At 41.1% G+C, this 21,673-nt stretch overlaps 1 protein-coding gene across 3 annotated transcripts in view; it reads left to right on the forward strand.

The window, feature by feature from the left end:
• Nucleotides 1–21,673, forward strand: part of LGR4 (leucine rich repeat containing G protein-coupled receptor 4) — a 119,580-nt gene that overhangs the window by 65,949 nt on the left and 31,958 nt on the right. For all 3 annotated transcript variants that reach the window (XM_027830103.3, XM_007067917.4, XM_043549574.1), the window contains exons 3-4: nucleotides 13,163–13,234; nucleotides 15,453–15,524. In XM_027830103.3, coding sequence (XP_027685904.1) covers nucleotides 13,163–13,234; nucleotides 15,453–15,524 — 144 coding nt within the window. The remainder of the gene's footprint in view (nucleotides 1–13,162; nucleotides 13,235–15,452; nucleotides 15,525–21,673) is intronic.

Below are 21,673 nucleotides of genomic sequence, written 5' to 3' on the forward strand. Positions count from 1 at the left end.
AGACCCAGCTCTACAAAAGCCACTGATAAGTCAGAGTAGAAATGGCACTCTCTGTATATGGGCAGTAGCCACATACTCCCTGTGCACATCCTCTTTAAGAAAGATTGCCTAGGTCTGAATGCAGCTTTTTAGTCTTTGACAGTAAGCTTGCACACAAAGAAATGATATGGAGCTAAATTCAATTCACCTCCCTCTCCACCCACTTGCCATACTATATGTGAAATTAAGACCAATATAACAGTTAGAGAGAGGATACATTTATTTTAAGTACTAAATCAGTTTCTCTGAGGTATTTTTTATGGGCACATTTTGTCCTCCTAAATGTTTCCCTTACTCCCACCCAAAGATAATGATGTAATCCAGGGATCGGCAACTTTTGGCACACGGCCTGCCAGGGAAAGCCCCTGGCTGGCTGGGCCGGTTTGTTTACCTGCAGCATCTGCAGGTTCAGCCAATCGCAGCTCCCAATGGCCGCTGATCGCTGCTCCAGGCCCATGGGGGCTGTGGGAACCGGCGCGAGCCGAGGAAGGGGCTGGCCGCCCTTCCCTGACGGCCTGCATGCCAAATGTTACCAATCCCTGATGTAATTGGAGAGGATCCTGATTCAAAATCCTGGATTTGCACCTGGGAGAAGTCTACAGGTCACCTAGTTCAGACCCTTCCTGGAGAACTATGATATGCAACTATGCCCTCACATATGAAGTTCCATAAGATTCATTCTCAATCCCATTCAATCTCTATCTGAAATTGTTTTGGTGGACTTGCAACAGAGGGTCAGGTGCCACAAATACACACATCGTACCCACCTCTATATTTTGTCATCACTATCAGCACCATTTCCCAACTAACGGAGTGCTTGGAAACCATCAGCACACAAATGAAGAGTAGATGGCTGAAACCAAACCCAGGGAGGACCGAAGATATGGCAGTGGGGAGAATGAGACATTTCAAAGAACTTGCCATCTCCACCCTAATCATCCTTCATCAAGGGCATTTTTAATGCTTTAAGGTCCCCCTCTCCCTCACCAAGGATAGTCTTCAGCCAGACTGGGGAAGAGCTAAGGAAAGTTCATATTTAGACTGTAATGCAAAAATAGAAAGTGGAAAGAAAATCGGAAAATGAGGCATTTATTAAAATATGCTCTTTTTCTTCTTGCTTCAAAATCAGTGATGTTTGGGAAGTCCAAAGTGTTTACAGTGCTGTAACTTACCACTGTAAGCTACTAGTCACCTATTTTTAAAGGACATAACACACTATTTTCTTACGTGGGTGTAGTTTGTGTTTTGTGCTGGAGGATAAATGACTGAATTGCTATGACAACTTGTTCTGACAGTTCAGATTGCGTAATTTTTGCTGACGGTTGTGTACTTTGCCATTTAAAAAGGTAGTAGTTTACATATTTTCTGTGGGCTATCCTCTTAAGGAAGTCTGGCCAAAATATAGATGTCACTTGTAAGTAGAACTTGAATGCACCTTTTTGTAGACTGAAACGTTTGCCTTCTTCAAAAGCAACATTCCTTTATTTAAAACCAAACCAAAGATAATGGGCCAAAATCTGCCCTTGGATAAGTCTTCCACTGGGAGTTTGTGGAATCTCAATCCTTTTTAAGAACAGGTTAGACAAACACCTGTCAGGAATGTCTAGGTAATGCTTTGTCCTGTCTTAGTGCAGGGGGTTGTACTAGGTCCCTTCCAGTCCTACATTTCTATGAATCTATGATATGAGGACAGAATTTAGCACATTAATTCTCAAGCTTTTCATTGTATAGTCCATTGAAAAGCCATTTTAAATGTCTTGAGAACAAGAACGATGAAAGAGTCTTTATCTCAGGGATCATTTATTTATAGAAAAATATTAATACCAGAAAAAAGGGGTTCAGAATGAGAAGTGGCCCCTCAAAATTTGATGGTTTATACTGTTGTGATTGTGGTACTGGTTCTAACTGCATACCCTTTATATAACTTCTTTCTGTGCCTTGGTGTACACACACACACACACACACACACACCATGAGGGGGCCATCAGGGAGTTGGCAATGGATCCCTGATTATCTACACATCCCTAGTGTGGGTTAGAACAGATTAGGAACTGCTTTATTCTGCTCCAGATGACTCCGGTCCCCAAGGGACCGTTCACCAGCTGAAGGAAAGCAGAGGGCAGCACTCTCTAGGTACATCTTCATTTGACAGGAAAATCGAATTCCACTCAAGGCAGATGCTGTGCTGGGGCTGAGGGACATCTGAGGCAGTCTTATTAGGGCTGAATGGGGCTGATGCGTAGTTCACTAGTAGGACTGCTGCACAGCAAGTGTTTCTGTGCCCCAGGTCCAGCTGGGGACTGCTGTTATGGGGGCAAGAAGCAAAACTCAAGCAGCATGAGGAGGCCTGAGGAGCTGGACCTGAGGGACAGGGGTGGGGAGACAGTAGTAGCAATAATTACATGGTGCCAGAAGTAGTGTCCGAGAGGGGGTACAGGGTGTCAGCAAAAATGCAAGCACAAGATGGGAGTTGGGTGAGGGAACAAAGAAAAGGAGTCCATAGAGAAGATGTCAAGGCTGATACCCACTCTGGCACTTGGAGTGCAGAAGGTGGGGGCCCGCAAGGATTCTAAAATTTAATACTGACCACTCTAGGCTTGTATTAAACTCCCAAGGTTACAGCTCCTCTCTGACCTTGGATGGGTAGATACTGCCACCACCCAAATGCAGTACCCCTCGGAACCCAGGAAGGTGCCTTTGGGAATTCCTTCCTGTGGGGTACCCTCAAGCCCTTTCACCCCCACTCCGGGGAAGAGCTGAGAAAGAAAACAAAAGAAATTAGCTGTTGCCCCCAGCTAATTAAACAACATGTGTACAAACCTCTTAGGACACCAAAATTCCAATCCTGTTCTTAAAAAATGTAAATTTTATTAAAAACAAAAAGAAAGAAAATACATCTGGACTTTAGGCTTTTGCTAGATTTAAAAACCCCCTTACAAAAATTATTCATCAAGAATAACCTTCCTGAGGTCCAGTTTAAAGGTTATAAGCAAAACAAAAAGCATTTGGGGTTAGCACAGAGGAGTCCACAAGCCAATAAGAAATAAACAGAAATAAACCTAACATTTCTAGACATTTTCTGATTTATGAGTAGGGTTTAGGTATGATCTGATGATTTCCATACCTGACAAAAAGCTTTTTACAGCATAGTCCCAGCCCTGTCTCTGCTCTGTCCCTTCTCTCCAGAGAGCAACAACAGAACAGAACAGAACAAACTGAATTTTTTTCCCAATTTTAAAAAGTTCTAGCCTTCCCATTGGCTCTTTTGGCCGGGTGCCCACTCCTTTCCTTTTACCTGTGGACTTTTTAACCCTTTACAGGTAAAGCAAGTAGAGAACAGCTACTAAGAGGAATTTTATAGCTAACTGGCTGGCTGGGTGTCCACAAAAGGGAGCTTCCCCCCCCCCACCCCCCAATTTATCACACAAGGTGTAGAGGACCTGTGATAAATTAAGATGCAAGAGATCAGGAAGGTTACTTTGGATCTTGCTTGCAAAGCTGCTTCACAATCAGAGCTAATACACCAACATACATCTTATGGTATCTGTCTGTAGAGCATGTAGTACAGTAGGGCCCTGATTCCTGACTGGAATCCCTAGGCGTGCTGCCAAAATACAATAATTAAAGTTAAGAAAAGGACACATTACTTATTAATCTTACAACAAATGGGTGTTGCATTCCTCACCAATATTCTAACTTGCCGCAAGGAATACCAGTTTCCAGTGGGTGATGGCAGGCAATGCACACTACCTCATATGCATTTATATAGCAAACCCGTGACAGACATACAAAAGCCAACAAGCTATTACAAAGACAAGAGACACAGCTAGGGTGGGAATTATCCCAGAAAACTGCAGAGAGAAAATTACAGCAAACATTTGTGCATGACGCTTTTCACAGGGAGAGGAGGGGACCTAATTCTCTGCTCAAATATCTTGAGGCTCACCACCATCTGAGTTGAAAAACAAGAACAGAAGGCTTCCTAGGGGTTCATGTTGCATCCAATCAAGAATAAGAGAGAAGACTGAGTGATGTTTTTAATCAATTTTTAATTGAATGATGGGTCAAATGCTATCCCTGAGACCATTCCGTTGACTTTGGTAGAATTACACCAGTGGTTAACGTGTCCCAACAATTCGGTAGCAGGGTTGTCAGACTGTCTCATAATTGCACCATTTAACTTACCAAAAGAGAGAGGACTCAGGAATTTGCAGCCTCCAGAAGTGCTTTGGTTCAGTGTGCTATGTCTGGCATCAAACTCTCGGAAGATGATGTCATGGAGGGTATTCCCCAGCCATTCTGAATCCTCTTTTCATAATACAAATAAGGTGCATTTGGACTTGAGGTCACTGGCTATGCCATGTAAAATAATCGATGGTACTGGACTCCTACCAAGTATGCATGTTGTGACTAACAAAAAATGCTGTGCCATCCTACGAGAGAGACATTCATTTATCTTACCTACTACTGCCCAAAAATCCAACCCTTTTGGGCAATTGGCCACTTCCTGAATTTGTTCAATTTTACAACAATGGGATACTATGAATGACTGAATTATTCTGAGCGCACTAGTCAACCAGCGAGCTTAGATAATCATAACAAAGTGGTTCTTGATAGTCATATAAATGCAAAGGTTTTTTCTCCCTCAATATTTTATTCCTTGGAAGCACTGCCCTATTTGTGGCTCCTAGGCACTATGGTAATACAGGTTCTCTTTCATTCCTATTATTATCTAACATCATTAAGTAGTTAAATGTAATTTGTTTTACTCTTACAACTCTGAGCTGTACAGTCTAATGCAGCAGTTCCTTTAGTGCAGGTTATAAGTAGCAGTTCCATCGACGTAGCACCCCAATAGGATGCCTGTGATGAACACAGAGGAAGTATACTTTCGTCAGTTGATACATAGGTATCTTTCCACCAGTATACTTTCGCTTGCATGCCATATACCTGCAGGAGCTAGTGGCGTTAGGGCCATGTCTACACTACAGCAGCACAACTACGGTACTGCAGCTATAGTGCCGTCATGTGGGTGCTTCCCACGTCAACAGAAGGGGTTTTTCCATCAATGTAGTTTATCTGTCTGACAGGCAGTAGCTAGGTTGATGGAAGAATTTTTCCGTCAGCCTAGCCATGTCTACACCAGGAGTTAGGTCAACCTAGCAATGGCGCTCAAGATGCAACATTTTTCACAACCCTGAGCGCCTAGCTAGGTCAATCTAATTTTTAAGTGTAGACCAAGCCTTTGTAACCTGTATAGTAGTGTTACTTCCCAAATAGCATGTCTTGAATTGATGGTGCAGTACCAGCACGTCAGCATTTCTGTGCTCTCAATGTCATTCTTTGAAGTGTTGACATCTTGAGTCAGTACTCTCGGGGTGACTTTGATAGTAAGAGATGAGGTTATCAAAATGCCTGGTGTAACCCTGCCACATTCCTTCATCTTCAAAAGTATCTTTAAGGCAATTGGGAGCAGCCCTTCTTGCTTATTAGCTGCATTAAACACTAGCCATTATCAACTGAATTCTCTGTAGCAAGCAGTCTGCTTGACTTATTAACAGCTTGACTCACAGGAGCTGTCCTTGTCTGTCCATGCCCTTCCCCTCAGTGGCTGGCCTGGGGACTCTCCCATCCATTTTCTTTTTAATCTTTTTCCCAGGCTTTGGGGGCAGATATTTCCATGCTGGAGCCTCCAAGTTATTCATGCACACAATTTTACTTAAAGTTCCACTCACTCCGGCCAAGGAGTTATTTGCTGGAGTGATTTTTCTGAACAATGCAAGACACTACTTAGTTCTCACCTCAGGTTGAGTCCTTGCAATGCTCCTACCCCTTCCTGCCTGAGAAGTAAGAGACAATTAATTAACTTTGTGTATTATGACATTGGCAAACACTTAAGACGACACCATTGGGCTAACTCCATATATCTGTGTTCTTAGCAGAATCACTAAGTGTGATATTCTGGAGAGTTTGGAAGTGTCTAATTCACTGTATTTTGATGTCAGGAGAACAGACCATGGGACAATGTGTTGAACAGGAAATTCTTAGTGATCCTTTCATAGCGATGATTCTTTCATAGCATGATTACAAACCTTCCTCCATACATCAAGATGCTTAATTTTTCAGCTCAGAGTGGCACATGAAATAGCCAAACTCAATTTTAAAAAATTTCAGAAAATGAAAGGTGAAAGCGTATTTAGAGCCAGAAGCGATGACAGCCAGAATAATCTGCAAAATATTTGCAAGGTTGTACGGGAAAGTAATGTTACTGAGATTTTTAGCAGCTGTACCATTCCCTGCACTGTCGTTTATGGTATAAATATTTGTATTTAATCAAGATCTTTTGATAGCTGATTTCCTTCTGCTTCATCACTCAGCAGCATAACTGTATTTTTCATCAGTCTTTTGCCAAAGAAATTAAGAGGATACCAAAAAAACAACTCTAGGCTAGATTGTGCATTTTAGTGCAGCCCTTTGGAAAGGGCATAAGCTGTGCTGCTTCAGGAAGAGCCTCACGAACTACTGGACCTCTGAGAGGCCTGATTCTTCCCAGGGCCCCTCTGTTGTTATCAGGATGGAGGAATTTGCTACAGTCCATTTGAGGGTGTAGGCCTGCCTCCCCCTGGCCCCACCATGGAGCCGGCCTGTGTTGTTGCCAAGCCTGGCAGGAGGACAATGGAATAATAGCTGTGCCTAGAGCCCATCCAGTCTGTTTCCTGGGAGGGGACATCTGATGCACAACCCCTGCATTCCCCCCCAGCACTCACGGCAAGAGCTAAGTAGCCTTAATGTAATTATCCTAGGAAGGGACTCTTTACTCCCTTGGTTGGCTGTTTTGGGGCTAGTCAAAATCTAGCCCTTGAAGACTATTCTTGACGAACTGGAGAAAAGAGTTTGATTTCTGTGTTAAACTATAGATATTTAGGGACCAGTCCTTCAAGATAAAGAGAACTCCTTTGAGGTGTGGAGTTGTCATCCGCTTCCATTGCAGGGAGGAGGCACTCAACACCTCACTGGACTGGGTAAATATTGTACATTTTTTTTTACAGCAAAATTTAGCTCCCACCCTTTTTCTTTTAAAGAATTTTCAGGGGTACTAAGCAATGATGTATTTTTTATAGTGCAGGAGCCCTGCAGACGTGACCTGAAGTTGGTAATTCTGTCATGTGTGAAGAAATTTTTGGAGACTTTCTTGTATGATGACATCACACACGATAAAGCACTCATATTCATCACCTAACCGTCTTCCAGTAAATTTTATTTCATTGAAAATCTGTGCAATAGCAATTATGCGACTGTATTTGTTAGTGATAAGTATGCATACTATATCAAGATAAAACACTCATAACCCAGCTTTTATGTGCCAGACTTTGTAGCAAGGCCAGGGCAGGCTCCAGGCACCAGCTTTGCAAGCAGGTTTTCTGGGCGGAATTTAGAATGGAGTGTCCCGCAGCGGCAATTCGGTGGCTACTGCTTGGGGCGGCAAAATTGGTAGAGCCGCCCCTGAGCAAGGCACATCTGAAGTACACATATAGTTAGTCAAAAAGCCCATTGACGGTGCATGTAAAATATTGTTTTTGCAACATAAATAGTCTCTACAAACTTCAACTAAGGGCAGGATTAACTGGTATGCTTCAGCTATGTTTGGGCCACTCCATAAAGCTAATTTAACTAGCTGATCAGAGCAGGTTTATAGTGGTTTTCTACCAACTCCCACTTATGCTGAAGATTCCTGCCCCCTCCCCATCCCAGCAGTCCTGACATACATCCCACCGACCTCACCCCACCGACCACAGCCCCCAACATCATCCATTTGCTTCCAACATCCAGGAGCAATGTTCTGGACTGGTCTGGCAACACTACCTCCCTAGTTTTGAGACATCTCTCCCTTGGTAAAGCTCTGATTTTTCCCTTAGAGACAAACTGACATACAAATAGATGGTAGATAGGCCATGACTACGCTACAGAGCCTGAGCTGACACAGCTATGCTAGCATAGCCCTCTAGTGTAGATGCAGCATAAACCAAAAAAAACCTGTTTTTCTGCCTGCTTAGGAATACCACCTCTACGAACAATGTTACCTATGCCACTCTTCTGTCGGCGTAGCTGAGTCTACACTGGGGTTTTTGTTGCTGTAGCTACGTCCGCTGTTCATGTGGTCTTTTTCATACCCACTGTCGGGGGGAAATTTCTGTTTTGGCATTAATACCCATACGCCCATCTTGATTTTCTGGCAACAACAACTGGGAATCCATCTTGGCTGCCCTTCTTCCCGCCCTTCAGGTATAGTTTCCCACCCTTTCTACTGAAAAGGTGGGAAACCAAGTAGCCATGTGACATGTCATCTGACCAGGAACAGCAGGGATTATAAGAGCTAGCACGCCAGAAGGACGGGGCTGCCCATCTGAGTGGCTGAGTGCTGGACTACTTAGGTGCGTAAGCCAGAGCACAGCGCCTTAGGGTTGTGAGAGGGTTGAACGCAAGAGTGAGCTGCTAGGGGCCACTCTGTCATCGGGATCTTACTTGCACCTACGATGACGCAGGGAGGGAGAAAGAAGAATCACCAGCATCAAGCAGAGTTATCGCTTGCCTGTTGCCTGAGGTCCACTCTTCTCCATGTTGAGCGACCTGATTGGTTCCAGACCTGATCTGTGTCATGAGGCTCCAGACGCAAGTTGCAAGAAATGGTAGGGTCCTTTTAAGTCTTCCATACCCCTCACCTGGGACCTGTCTTAGGGAGGGAGAAAACCCTTTTTGGTCACAGTCAGTGTAGTTGTAGTGCCACCTTTACCTATTTACCTTACTAACCTGTGTTGGGAGTCCTTTAAAGTATACCCCATTTACTTACCTTGTTTAACTGTTGTTGGTCTAATAAACGTACCTGTGTTTTACTCCTGCACTGCCTTGTTGGTTTTTATTTTGTGCGATCTTAAACCCCGATGATAGATACGGGTAGGGAGATGAATCTCTTGACTGGTCTCCGGCCTTCCTACAACCAGTCAACACTCTGACACAACATAGCTATGCCAATAGAAGTTAAAAGTGTAAACTGAGCCTGTTTGTGTGTGTTTTTAATTTAGTTTGTAATCTTCTACCAAAAAACCCTGGGCATGGCTCAAACAATCTGTTGATCTTCCATTAATTCCTTCTCTAACATGTGTTAAGAATAACGTTGAGAATCTGACTTTGGGCTTTTCAGTTACAGCACATATGCAAAATAAGTGAAGATGTGGGACCCCCCCCCCATTTCTCTTTGACTGGTTTTGAACGAAACCTTATTCTATGAAGAAAAATATCCCCATCCTGATCGCTTCAGCAGAAGAAAGTTTGTTAAAATGGTGCATAATATTTTAGTCTTAGCCGACTGGGTAACCGTAGTTGGAACCTCCTGATGAGAAGCCATGGTCCCCAAGGCTAGTACACGCATGATAAATGTATATTTGGAAAACTGATTAGTACAGCCTTTGCACACTTGGCCAGTTGCATCCTGTTTCCTGGAAGGTTGCCAGACTTAAGCTAAACGGAAATGTAATGGATTGCAGTTTTTCTGTTGGTTGGTTGCAACAGGCTGAATAAACAGGAGTTGCCTTAAGGTAGACTAAGTATTCCTATTTAAAGTCACGCAAGCCTTGCTTTTGCTTCGTTGCATCTTGTTTCTCGTGCACAATATGTTGCTTCCGTGACAGTGGATGGTATTGGTGTTCAACTTATTTTTTTTTTTAATAAAAAATATTGTAGCAGATGTTTGACCAAATCCCAAAGCAACTGCTGCTGTTCATAAATTTGTGGGGAATGGTGTTTTTTTGAATAAATGCTAGATTATCAATATCAGTAACTGCTGATATAACTTGGGGCTATATGTTCAGTTTGTTTCTGTTTGTGTAAGAGTTTCTGTTTTGATTTTTAAAAATCAGTTTGCATTTTCTTTTAATAAATAGCTGTGTTTTGGAGCTAACTGGGAAAATGCAGGTTCATAAGTACTCATACACTTTGCAGGGAGCCAACACGTTTTATACATATTAGTTCTCAGTGCATTTTTTAGGAAATCATTAAAAAGAAAGACATGCATACTTTTTCAAGAAAAAAAATGTAAAATCTAAATTTAATACAAACCATTTACAGCAACTGGCTGGGAAACATAGCATTGAACTTATTTGTTTTTCATTGCCATGCAAGTTTTTCAGTTGTTTGAATTCTAAAAAATAAAAAATCATGAGATTTAAAAAAATATATTTTTAGGTTTTTTGGCCTTCTGGTATCAAAACCTTTAGACTGCACTTGGGGCATGTCCTCAATTTTTCTCTGTACCCTCTGTAGCCGGAGGGCTAGAAACTGATTTTAACAAAAACAAACAAAAAAAGCTGAGTGTCCTGTGTATTTACCTGTCTCCAAGAAACAGGGCTTTAAGAACAACACACGGTGACAATGTGACTTGCCATAAAATTACAAGAGAGTTTTCTCTTGTCTTATACTTGCATTGTAAGCAGTTTGGGGGCAGGGACCATCTTTTTGTTCCATGTTTGCACAGTGCCTGACACAATGGGGTCCTGGTCCATGACTAGGGTTTCTAGGTGCTAGAGTAATGCTACCAATAATACAGAGTTGGCAACACTGCATACTTGTACCTCTGCAGTTTGTTGTATTTGAGAGTGTGGGAAAGAGTAAGGTTTTTTTGAATCTGGAAAACATGTACAGCACCTAGCACAATGGGGCCATGGCCTTGATTGGGGTTTTTAGGTGCTACTGTAATTTTTAAAAAAAGTAGTGTGCCTGAACTATGCATATTAAAATTCCAATCCTGCTAAGTCTTTGTGACTTGAATAGTTCCATTTATTTCAGTAAGGCTTCTTTTCTTGCATGCTTTTTACACTCTTGCTTCAATCTTTGGAGTATCAAGGTCTACAGCTGCAATTCTTCTGATGGATTCTGACCATGACTACCTAAACCATGTTGTCAAACCTTCGACCTGGGGGGTTTATTCATGCCACCAGAGTCCCAAGTGACATCTGTGGAACAAATTCACAAAAATAATAAACTCCCTTTTTCTTTGGCTTGCTAGTACATGGGCACGGATAACACTTGTTACATCATCGCCTTCCTGTTCACGAAGGACAGTCACTCCTCCATTTGTTTATATACAAAAATATTATTGTTGTCAGGTGGACTGGAAGCTAATTAATATGCAGCAGTTTATTATGGCAGATTTCCATAGCAGACAGAATTAATGTCTAGGATGATCTGTTACACACAGTGAGAGATTACAAAGATGAGATGAACAAAATAGTAATTTTGTTACTTTTTTACGACTCTAAGACTGGAGTGAAGAAACATAAGAACGGCCACATTGGGTCAGACCAGTGGTCCACCTAGCCCACTGTACAGTCTCTGACAATGCCAGATGCTTCAGAAAGAGTGAACCGAACACGGCAATTTCAAGTGATCCATCCTCTGTTGTCCAGTCCCAGCTTCTGGCAGTTGGAGAGTTAGGGATAGCTAGAGTATGGGATTACATTCCTGACCATCTTGATGAGCAGCTATGGATGGACCTATCTTCCATGAATTTATCTAATTCTTTTTGAAACTCGGTTATACTTTTGGCCTTCACCACATCCCATGACCATGAGTTCTATAGGTTTACTGAGCATTATGTGAAGAAATACTTCCTTTTGTTAGTTTTAAACCTGCTACCTATTAATCAGGTTGATGGGTTTGTTGCTATTACTGTAATCTCCCCTTTAGAAACAATATGCTAATGTTTTCCCCTTGATGCTGGATCAATTTACAATTCTCTGGAACAGAGATGATCATTTGTAATCTGCTGTTAACTTTTTTTTTTTTTTACAAAGAGTGAGTGATAGTAGTCAGAAACAATTATTGTTTTGTACAAATGATCCCATTGTATGTTTCCATTGTATAATCTACACTGATGTCTTCAGATCTCAATTTAGATAATAAAGCAAATAAGGAAGCTAATATTTTGGCTGACATGATCCTTTTATTGTAATGTTCTCATTCTTTGGCAGCTAGGGATTACCAGGTGGCCTGCATTTTATCTTTTACCTTAATAAAATATCTAGTGTCGCAAATATTAGGAGCTCAGCAAAGTTAGACCACGTAGCAAGTACCCATCTGGAAGTTGGCCAAAGGCTTTAAGAAAATACAAGGGGAAAAATAAGTAGCTGAAATTCTGTTGCTTGAGTGTTTTTTTTTCACCTTGTGTTCTGAAGAAACTTCTATACTTATTATAGTGATTATTAATGTTAGTTTGTTAAGGTGGATTGCATTAGTATCTAGGAGAGACTTGGCCCCATTGAAATCAATGAGAGCTTTGTGATTGACTTCAGTGGACCCAGACTGTCGCCCCAAATCTAGTAGTGAACGTCATCTGAATTTTAAGATGTTCAGCACAAACCTTTTTCCACATCCTTCTGTCTAGCAACTAACTCTTGCTGCTTGACTGCATAGTTTCTTAGAAGCTGGTGGCTAGATTAAAAACGTGGATAACTGAGTATTCTTTTCACCTAGACTATGCTGGAAGCCTCAGGAACACATTGATAGCAGTTAACTCATTTTTCAAACCCAGGTTCATAAGAAGAATCTTAACTCATCCATTGGTGTGTTAGTTTTACATTTTCAGTCTCTCCTTTAATTGCTATAAATAAGGGGCTGAAGAATGAGGAGGCCTTCTGATTTTGTTTACAGGATTATGTTCTTGGGGTGATACCAGACTTTGTTTTTTGAGCAAGGGTGGCTGGGTGGGAATATAAACATGTTCTTAAATTATTATAAAGGAAAATCTCAAGTTGGAAAGAGTCTGTGTGAGCGCTCTCTACTTTCTGAGAGCTGCTTCTTCATGTATTGCATTAATCCGATAACTATAGTAAAAGTAAGAGGAAAGTATATGATTACATGGGTTGATCACAAATTTGGGTCCAGATAAGTGATTTTAATGCATTATGCTTTACTGAAAATGTGTAATTGTGAGTGAATGGTGGTAAATGTGAGGATCGCAGATATGGTATAATCTGATGCAAGTTTTGATGCATTGATGGTTTCATCTATTAGACAGTGGTAAATATACTGTATTTTCAGAGTCTGAATTATTATTACAATTTTTTTCCAGACGACTGGCTGGCAATGACCTTTCTTTTATCCATACGAAGGCCTTGTCTGGGTTGAAAGAACTCAAAGTGCTGTAAGTAATCAAATTTTAGAGCTTCACAGCTTGCTGTGTACTTTCTTCTTGCACAGTCAGCATGTTTACTGATAGGCTGGACAGAAACAGAATTTTTTGTTCAGACAGTACAGTAACATGAAAATCTTTACTGCTTTGTTATTTTTTCCATAATCCCTTGGGAGTGCTAACCTTGAAGACGATGTGCATTCAATAATAAAAACAGTTGTCACCTGGATTAAACTGTAATTATTACATTTTATTGGAGTAATAGTGTTTGACTCCCAGATATGTCTTGTGGTAGAAAAATACTAACTGTTAGACCACAGGGTGTTTCTTTTTCTCCTTCCTCTCTGGCTATCCAAAAGAGAGAGAAACAATGGACCCAAGAGGGTTCAGAGGAAGCCACCTAGGCTTTTCTCCTTCTATCCCGTCAGGAGTTCAGATGCTACTGTAATGTATGTAGTACGAGAGCCTAAATAGTTTTGGGGTGCCATTCCAACTCCCTCAGAAAAGAATATAACATTGCCAGTGTAGTGCACTCCTGTAACTGAAATTGACCAGTAGAGGGATTTCTAAGCGAGGCAGTGCCACTCTTGCTGTGCCCTATTTGTCCCCAACAAATGAGAATATCCACTACAGATGCTGCTCTACAGTTAAGGCTGAACTAGCTTCCTGTTATAAACCAGATTTTAAAAATGAAACAAATCTCTGTGCTGAAATTTTAGCGCTTGGGTAACGGGGTGCGTTTTTACGAAGACTGGCCCAATAGAGCAGGGATACAAAGAGGATGAAAGAAGGCCCCTGAGGGGAAGAAAGGGAAATCTTCAGTGAGGAAAGAAGCGTAGGCCCAGGAGTAAGAGGGGAGGACTGAGAAACTCCTCATCTGCAACACTGCTACAGGCGGTTTTGTAAGGTAAATGCAGGGAAGGTACTCAAAATCAGGCCCTATAAGGTATCTCAAGTACAGGCGCCAGCACTTTCCAATGTGGCAGGGGGCACTTGATCCCTGGCTCTGTCCCAGGCCCCGCCCCCACTCCACCCCTTTCCACAAGGCCTTGCCCCTCCTCTTCCTGCTCTGTTCCACCCCCTCCCCTGAGTGTGTCATGCCCCTCCCACCCAGCACCTCCTGCATGCCGTGAAAGAGCTGATCATGGGAGGCGTGGAGAGGTAGGGAGGGGGAGGCTCTGATTGGTGGAGGAGCAGGGGCGCCTACTGGGGGTGCTCTGCACCCTCCATTTTTTCCCTGTGGGTTCTCTAGCCTCAGAGCACCCACCGAGTCAGTGCCTATGATCTGAAGCTGGGCATCCAACATTTTTGTCAATTCTTACAAAATTTAAACCTAAGTATATTAGTTGACTGTTAATGTACTTGCATAGTTACACTTACAGAAACCATCTATTGACCCATTTCATAACAGCAAACAGATCAACCATTAAAATGCTATTGATAAAAAATATTCTTCACCGCAACCAAAACATTGTCTTATAAGGTAACTTATAGAATTGATATAACTTAATGTAGCCTGTCACTACCTTTCTTTAGAAATCTCTCTATAAAATCAACAATGTACATCCCACAGTATGGTTCCATTATAGAACAAATGGAGGGGCAAAGATAAGTATGGGTGAGGCTATAGAGAATGGTGAAGGGTTACATGGCGGTAGAGAACAGGGTGGATTCCTGAATAGTTCGTTGCTGACTCTCTACCATTTTGTATTTTTTTGCTGACATTATTCACTAACATTTCTGTGTGCCCAGAAATGCTTTATAATCAGCACACTATGCAAATGCAATTATTAAAATAAATTATACTTTGGTGCCATTTTTCTAGAAATAGAGGAATCAGTAGAAACAACCATGAAAATGCAAGCACTGGTAGATAATAAAATGCCATTTATTGGAGCAAATTGAGCTCCAATGTAAATTGTTGCAGCTCCCAATGAAGTCAAGGGGAATTGCAACAGTTTATATCAGAGATGATTTTGGCCCATTATATTCAAGAAATCTGGCCCATTGATGTAGATTGTTTAATTAATGGAGTGATTGTGTAAGTAGCTGAAGCAAGACATTTTCACGATTATTTTAAAATTATCGTTGAGTATTTTGTCTTGAGAATTCCAAAATGCGTTTTCTTGTGCAAAAAGTCCACTAACGAGGAATATGATCTCTTATGTCAAATAGAAGATACTTTAAAGATTATTGTGAAAATCTTTCACTAACAAAGATTTTTCTACAGAACCCTACAGAACAATCAGCTGAAGACTGTACCTAATGAGGCCATTAGAGGACTAAGTGGTTTACAATCCCTGTAAGTTTGTTTTTTTTTTATTCCTCTTCCCTCTCTCTCTCTCTCTTCCGCTTCTGCCCCTGCCTCCACAACCCTATATACATATTTGCTGCATTCTAGAATACATTGAAATGCAATGATTTATGTAAAATAATGCTTGTGGGCTTAATATGTTAATTTGAAGTGGAGCAGAAATTTCAATCAAACATAGAAAGGAATTTCGCAATGTTATCTCTGAAAAGAATAATTTCATAAATCCATCCATAAGAAAGAATGTAAATACAGTGCAGATATGGAAGGTCCACATTGGATGGTCCAGCATGTCCTAAGGTATTAAGCAACTTAAAGAATTGTGCAGAAGTTTGCGAGTCTTTCATGGTTGGGGAGGACGCATTTGCTGATTGGTTGAGATTTTCATAGCATTCATTTTAATGGAATTCATTTAAATCCTGTAGGCTGCTAAGGAAATCCCCACCATTATTTCCAGTCACCCACAAAGTATCGTACAGGGACTTTTATTATCTTGTGGCTTTTGGTGGTTTGGCTCCTCTTGCAGGGCATTTTGATCAGATCTTGATGGTCAGTTGCACCTCTGAACAAGGTGAATGTTTTTCTGCCCTCTCCCTATCTACTTTCTGTTCTTCGCATGCCAAAATTCCTGGTTTTCTGCACAAAGGTCCTCTCCCCTCCAACTCTGCAGTTGGTCATGGAGCACCAGTTACAAGTTTTGCACAGCTGCTTCCCCACTCCATAAGCAGGGACCTTGGGCACTGCAGTCTCATAGTTGTGATCCTGTGGGCTGTGCTCTGCTACGCCCCTGCCTTTCCCCCCCTTCTCTGGAAACCAAAAGAAACTGCCCCAGACAGTCCTAAGGATTGGCTACAGCATGCGCTGCTGTGGAGCAGTGGGTTACAGCGTGCAAGTGTGTGGCATTGACTTATGCAGCCTCTCTGCACCTCCTGCCCCCTGCTGTTCTGCTGCTTCTTGGATGCTACACACACGAAAGGTGGTTGGGGTTGTGGGCAGAGCTTGAGCACAGCAGAATACAACATAGGCACTTCTCAACAGCTGGTGGTGGGTCAGTCTATAGACCATCCAGCCTTTGTGGATCCAAGAGTAGGGCTGATACGTGCTATCCCCCATCCCCATCAGTTATGCAGCCTTTTCTTGATACATGCAAGTGAACCACTTTAATTTTCATGGGGAACTACTGTACATATCTCTGGAGAGATTATACTCCAGTGTATGTTATCTGCCTGAATTTAAAAGGACTACACGCTGGTGTCTAGGGATGCCCCATGCTAAGAAGAAAACACTTCAAATAATGCTTCATTGTTGTGATGTGCTCCTTATCGAGTAGCAAGTTCTTTTTTCTTGGTATCAATATTCTGCTGGTGTTGCAGAAAAGATTATATCCATTAATAGTCTCACGGTCTGGAATCTATACTTTTGATCTGTACTGAATATGCTTTTGTTTTCAAGTACGTACAGCACTTCTGATTAAACAGTCCTCTGATTAAGCCTTAGATTATTTAACCCAGCGGTTGATGGTTTTGATAACAATTTGTGATTAAAAGGAAAGAAGAAAAACCCAAGGCAACAGCAGTGAATGAACAAATTAATCCAGAGCCATTCTTTATAATGTGTTTATTAAAATTAAATGAATGAAGTGAAAGTCACCCTAGCAGCTGTATTGGGGACGGATGAGTTATAGGTGATGTGAATGTTGAAGAGTTTGAAGAGGAGGACGTTAACAAAAAAAACCAACCCTATTTTTCCCCCTTTTCAGATCCCAAGTTGAGTTTACAGGACTATCAGTTAGAAAATGTATTAAGCATCTGGATGTCATTGAGCATAAATGTTGGAACCCCACAATGACATGTTAGCAGTCACTTTTCAGACTATTTTTTTCTCTAGAGAGATGGATTCAAATTAGATTTCTGTTTCACTCCATACAAACACCACAGCTTGTTACAATTGGCAGCCACTTGATATCAACACTGTGGTGATGTTTTAGTTTGAGACAGGTGCATTAGTAGATGTGTATGTGGAAAAAACATGTAAGGCAAATTGTGCTGGACCTTAGAATATTCTCTCTCTTTCATGGATACTAAAGTTTCCATTTATAATAGAACAACAATAAATTAGGGATTGATCCTGCAAACCCTCAAGTCACAGAGTTCACAGTGGGCAGGATTGGGCACATAATTTCCATGTCAGAAAATATAAAAACATTGATATGAGTGTGCTTCTGTATTAATAAGATGACCTTTGACATAGGAATTTGCCCTAAAAAAAAATCTCGGGCCACGCAGCTGCGATGATCTTTGTATAAAACAGCTAGCTGTTTGCATGATGCATGCTAGAAAATTGCTGCTGACTTTTATTTATTTATATAATCTCCATTGAAAAACTACATGTTTAAACATCAATTAATGGGTTGTCTCTTGGCAGGCCCACAACTTGCTGTGAAGGAAGCTTTAAGGGAGATTTTTTTCTTGGTGAAGACACAAATTATTCTTTCCTTAACATTTCAGAATATCCTGATAACCATTTGGTTTGCGGTTCCTGCATAGCTGTATAGCTTTTGTTTTATTGCATGAAGATGCAGGCTGCATAGATAGTTGCCACGTTGTATGTGTTCATGATTCCCGTAAATGTACCTGGTTGAAAATAAATAAAATAATTACAGAAGCTTTACAATTCTTAATGTTTGTGTGATAGCTGGACAGTAGCCAGTGTGGTTCTGAATACACAATGGCAACTCTATATTTTCTGTTGATATTGGCTATTTTCCCAAGTCTCTCTTCCTGAAGAAAGCTAGAATATAGTCATTATTTATGAAGAGTGCAGTTTACCAAAATGAAGGGTTACAGTGAATGGAAACACCTCAGAATGCTTTATCTGCAATGATGTGTTTTCACATTGCAAGATGCAATGATGTCTTTGAGCAAAAACATGGCTCTCAAGTAAATTACCAAGACAAAATGTACCAATTTGTTTTTTCTTATCGAAATTATACCTGGTGTTGCTAGAACAGGAACCTGTCAAATGTGGAGCCCAATTAATTAATTGCTTTTTGACTTACTGCCAAATATTAACAGTATATGCTTGTCACTTACAATGTTTGGCATCCATAGCTTATACAGGTAGAAAAGTGACCTTGTTCCCATCTGAGATTAGAAATGGATGCGGAGAAGTTAGACTTGCTTAAGGTCATAAAAGGAGTCAGTGGAGGTGCCAAAGATGGAAACCGAAGGGAGAGTCTCTCTTCCACTCTGACCCATATACACAGCTCCAGCAGCTTACAGTGGCTATTGGGAACCAATGGAGAATTGCCTGGTATGGGGCCTGCACAGAGCCACCGTAGGCAGCCCTACATGCCTACCTCACAAGCCACAGCATCAGAGGCATGTTGAGACAGGAGGGTGGGTATCTCTATAGCACTTGCTGATTTTTGGGCTGTAATACAAATTGTAGGGGGTCCTTGGGATGCTGCTGTAAATTAGAGCAACCCCTGTACTACTATGATTTATGCCAAAGGCCATGCCAGCCCCCAGCCAGTCCAAAATTTAAAGCAACTTTTACCAACTCTCTTCCAAGGTTGGAGTCATAGCAGAGGATTTCTCCTCAGGTCCCCTAACTGTGTTGAAACCCTGACATGCTAAAATTATATAATGAGCCTTGATATGCCTCATTTAGGTATGCAAAATAGAATAATCTTTTTATCCAAGGACTTTATAATGTATTATAATGTATTATAAAGTTGTATTACCCCATTATTCCACATAGGAGTGAAGTGAAGGGCTTGGCTCAGTAGGCCAGCAGGGAATAGAGACCCAGTTTTTGCTTAACAGATTTTGCTGTTCTAAAAAACCCAGACAGCATTGACAGATATCATTTTCCTGAAAGGAAAATTAAACTGGCCATCTTTAATGTTTTGAACAGAACGTTAAAGTTCTTCTCAAATATTTCAATATTTTTAAAGTATCATTAAGTAGAAGCTCCTGCTTCACTGTTTTGCATGGAGTTATTTGTAGTGGAAGAGTTCAGGTGTGCTAAGTGGAGGGACAAGAGGCATGTTCAAGATGGGTTAACAGAACTACTCTATCATTTGTCCTTCAATTACAGGAAAAGAGCTGTCTGCATATGGAGCTCAGTCCCTGCAACCTCACACCTGCTGCTTTCTGGTTCTACCATATTTCCATTTTTCCCTCAAGATCCTAACATTCAACTCTATAAACACTGTGGCTGAGATTCTCAAAGCTGCCTAAAGGATTTGGACACTTAGTTCCCATTCATTTTAATGGGATTTGGGAGTCTAAATCCATGAGTTGGCTTTAAAAATCTTAGCCAGTAGCAATCAGAGTATCAGAGAAAGAAGTGCATTGTACTGATGACTTTGCATAACTGCAGTACAGGAACTCCTGTTATTCTTCCGGCAGTGATAGACTCCTTCTGTGGCCTTCCCCTATATATATGTGAATAATTATAGTATTCTATAGTAGCTGAAAGCATTGCAATGTGCTGTAGCTAATAAAGGAATTTTGCTTATCGTCTTTATAACATTTTTACATATTAAGTTAGTGAGAAGTGTGAAAAAATATTCAAATGTGTGTGTGTTAAAACTTAAATCACTTTTAAAATGCCATTATTTCCTGGTTTACTTCCTCTTAAAGGTTTCATAGTAGCAGCCGTGTAAGTCTTTATCCGCAAAAAGAAAAGGAGTACTTGTGGCACCTTAGAGACTAACAAATTTATTTGAGCATAAGCTTTCGTGAGCTACAGCTCACTTCATCGGATGCATGCAGTGGAAAATACAGTGGGGAGATTTTATGTACACAGAGAACATGAAACAATGGGTGTTACCATACACACTGTAGCAAGAGTGATCAGGTAAGGTGAGCTATTACCAGCAGGAGAGCGGGGGGATGGGGGGGGAACCTTTTGTAGTGATAATCCAGGTGGGCCATTTCCAGCAGTTGACAAGAACGTGTGAGGAACAGTGGGGGGGAATAAACATGGGGAAATAGTTTTACTTTGTGTAATGACCCATCCACTCCCAGTCTTTATTCAAGCCTAAGTTAATTGTATCCAGTTTGCAAATTAATTCCAATTCAGCAGTCTCTCGTTGGAGTCTTTTTTTGAAATTTTTTTGTTGAAGAATTGCCACTTTTAGGTCTGTAATCGAGTGATCAAAGAGACTGAAGTGTTCTCAGACTGGTTTTTGAATGTTATAATTCTTGACGTCTGCTGGTAATAGCTCACCTTACCTGATCTCTCTTGTTACAGTGTGTATGGTAACACCCATTGTTTCATGTTCTCTGTGTATATAAATCTCCCCACTGTATTTTCCACTGCATGCATCCGATGAAGTGAGCTGTAGCTCACGAAAGCTTATGCTCAAATAAATATGTTAGTCTCTAAGGTGCCACAAGTACTCCTTTTCCTTTTGCGAATACAGACTAACACGGCTGCTACTCTGAAACCTTTCATCAGAGCTGTAGCTGTAGCTCACAAAAGCTTATGCTCAAATAAATTTGTTAGCCTCTAAGGTGCCACAAGTCCTTCTTTTCTTCCTGTTAAAGTGACACATTCTACTACCATTACTCATGTTGGATAGTACCTTATTCCAGGTTGTCCCAATGACTCATGGACATAAGATGACAGAATCTGTCCCCAAAAATCTGCGTTAAAAGACCTCTGTTTCTCTTCTCTTGTTTGTTCCTGTAGTGATAATGCTGAATTTTGACATGGCCGTCATTCCTCCAGCAACGTAACAATGTTGCATCATAAACAGAGAATTATGACTTGTCAGGTACAAGCAGCAGGAAGATTGGGTAGGGAAAGGTGTGGTGGGGGTGTTTTATGTTTAAATATCCAACATATTAGAGGAAGCCCAATAAATTGCTTTCGGAAGTAAATGAATTCCCATCTCCTCTTGGCTCCTTCATCTGACTTGAAATGAAAATACATCTTTTAAATCAAAAACTTCAATTCCAAAATATCAGTGGTAGGAAACAACCTCTCATGTAGTGACTACAATGTCAGTACTCATAATTCACTGCGTTGGTGATCTAAGCAAGCCAAAGATGAAATGTTCCCTGTATTACTATGTAATCATACTGTAGTCTTTCCTGCCATGCCAAGTTGTCAATTTCACTGGCTTT

This window comes from Chelonia mydas, chromosome 6 (genome assembly GCF_015237465.2).
Source record: "Chelonia mydas isolate rCheMyd1 chromosome 6, rCheMyd1.pri.v2, whole genome shotgun sequence".
In the NCBI taxonomy this organism is placed as follows: domain Eukaryota; kingdom Metazoa; phylum Chordata; order Testudines; family Cheloniidae; genus Chelonia; species Chelonia mydas.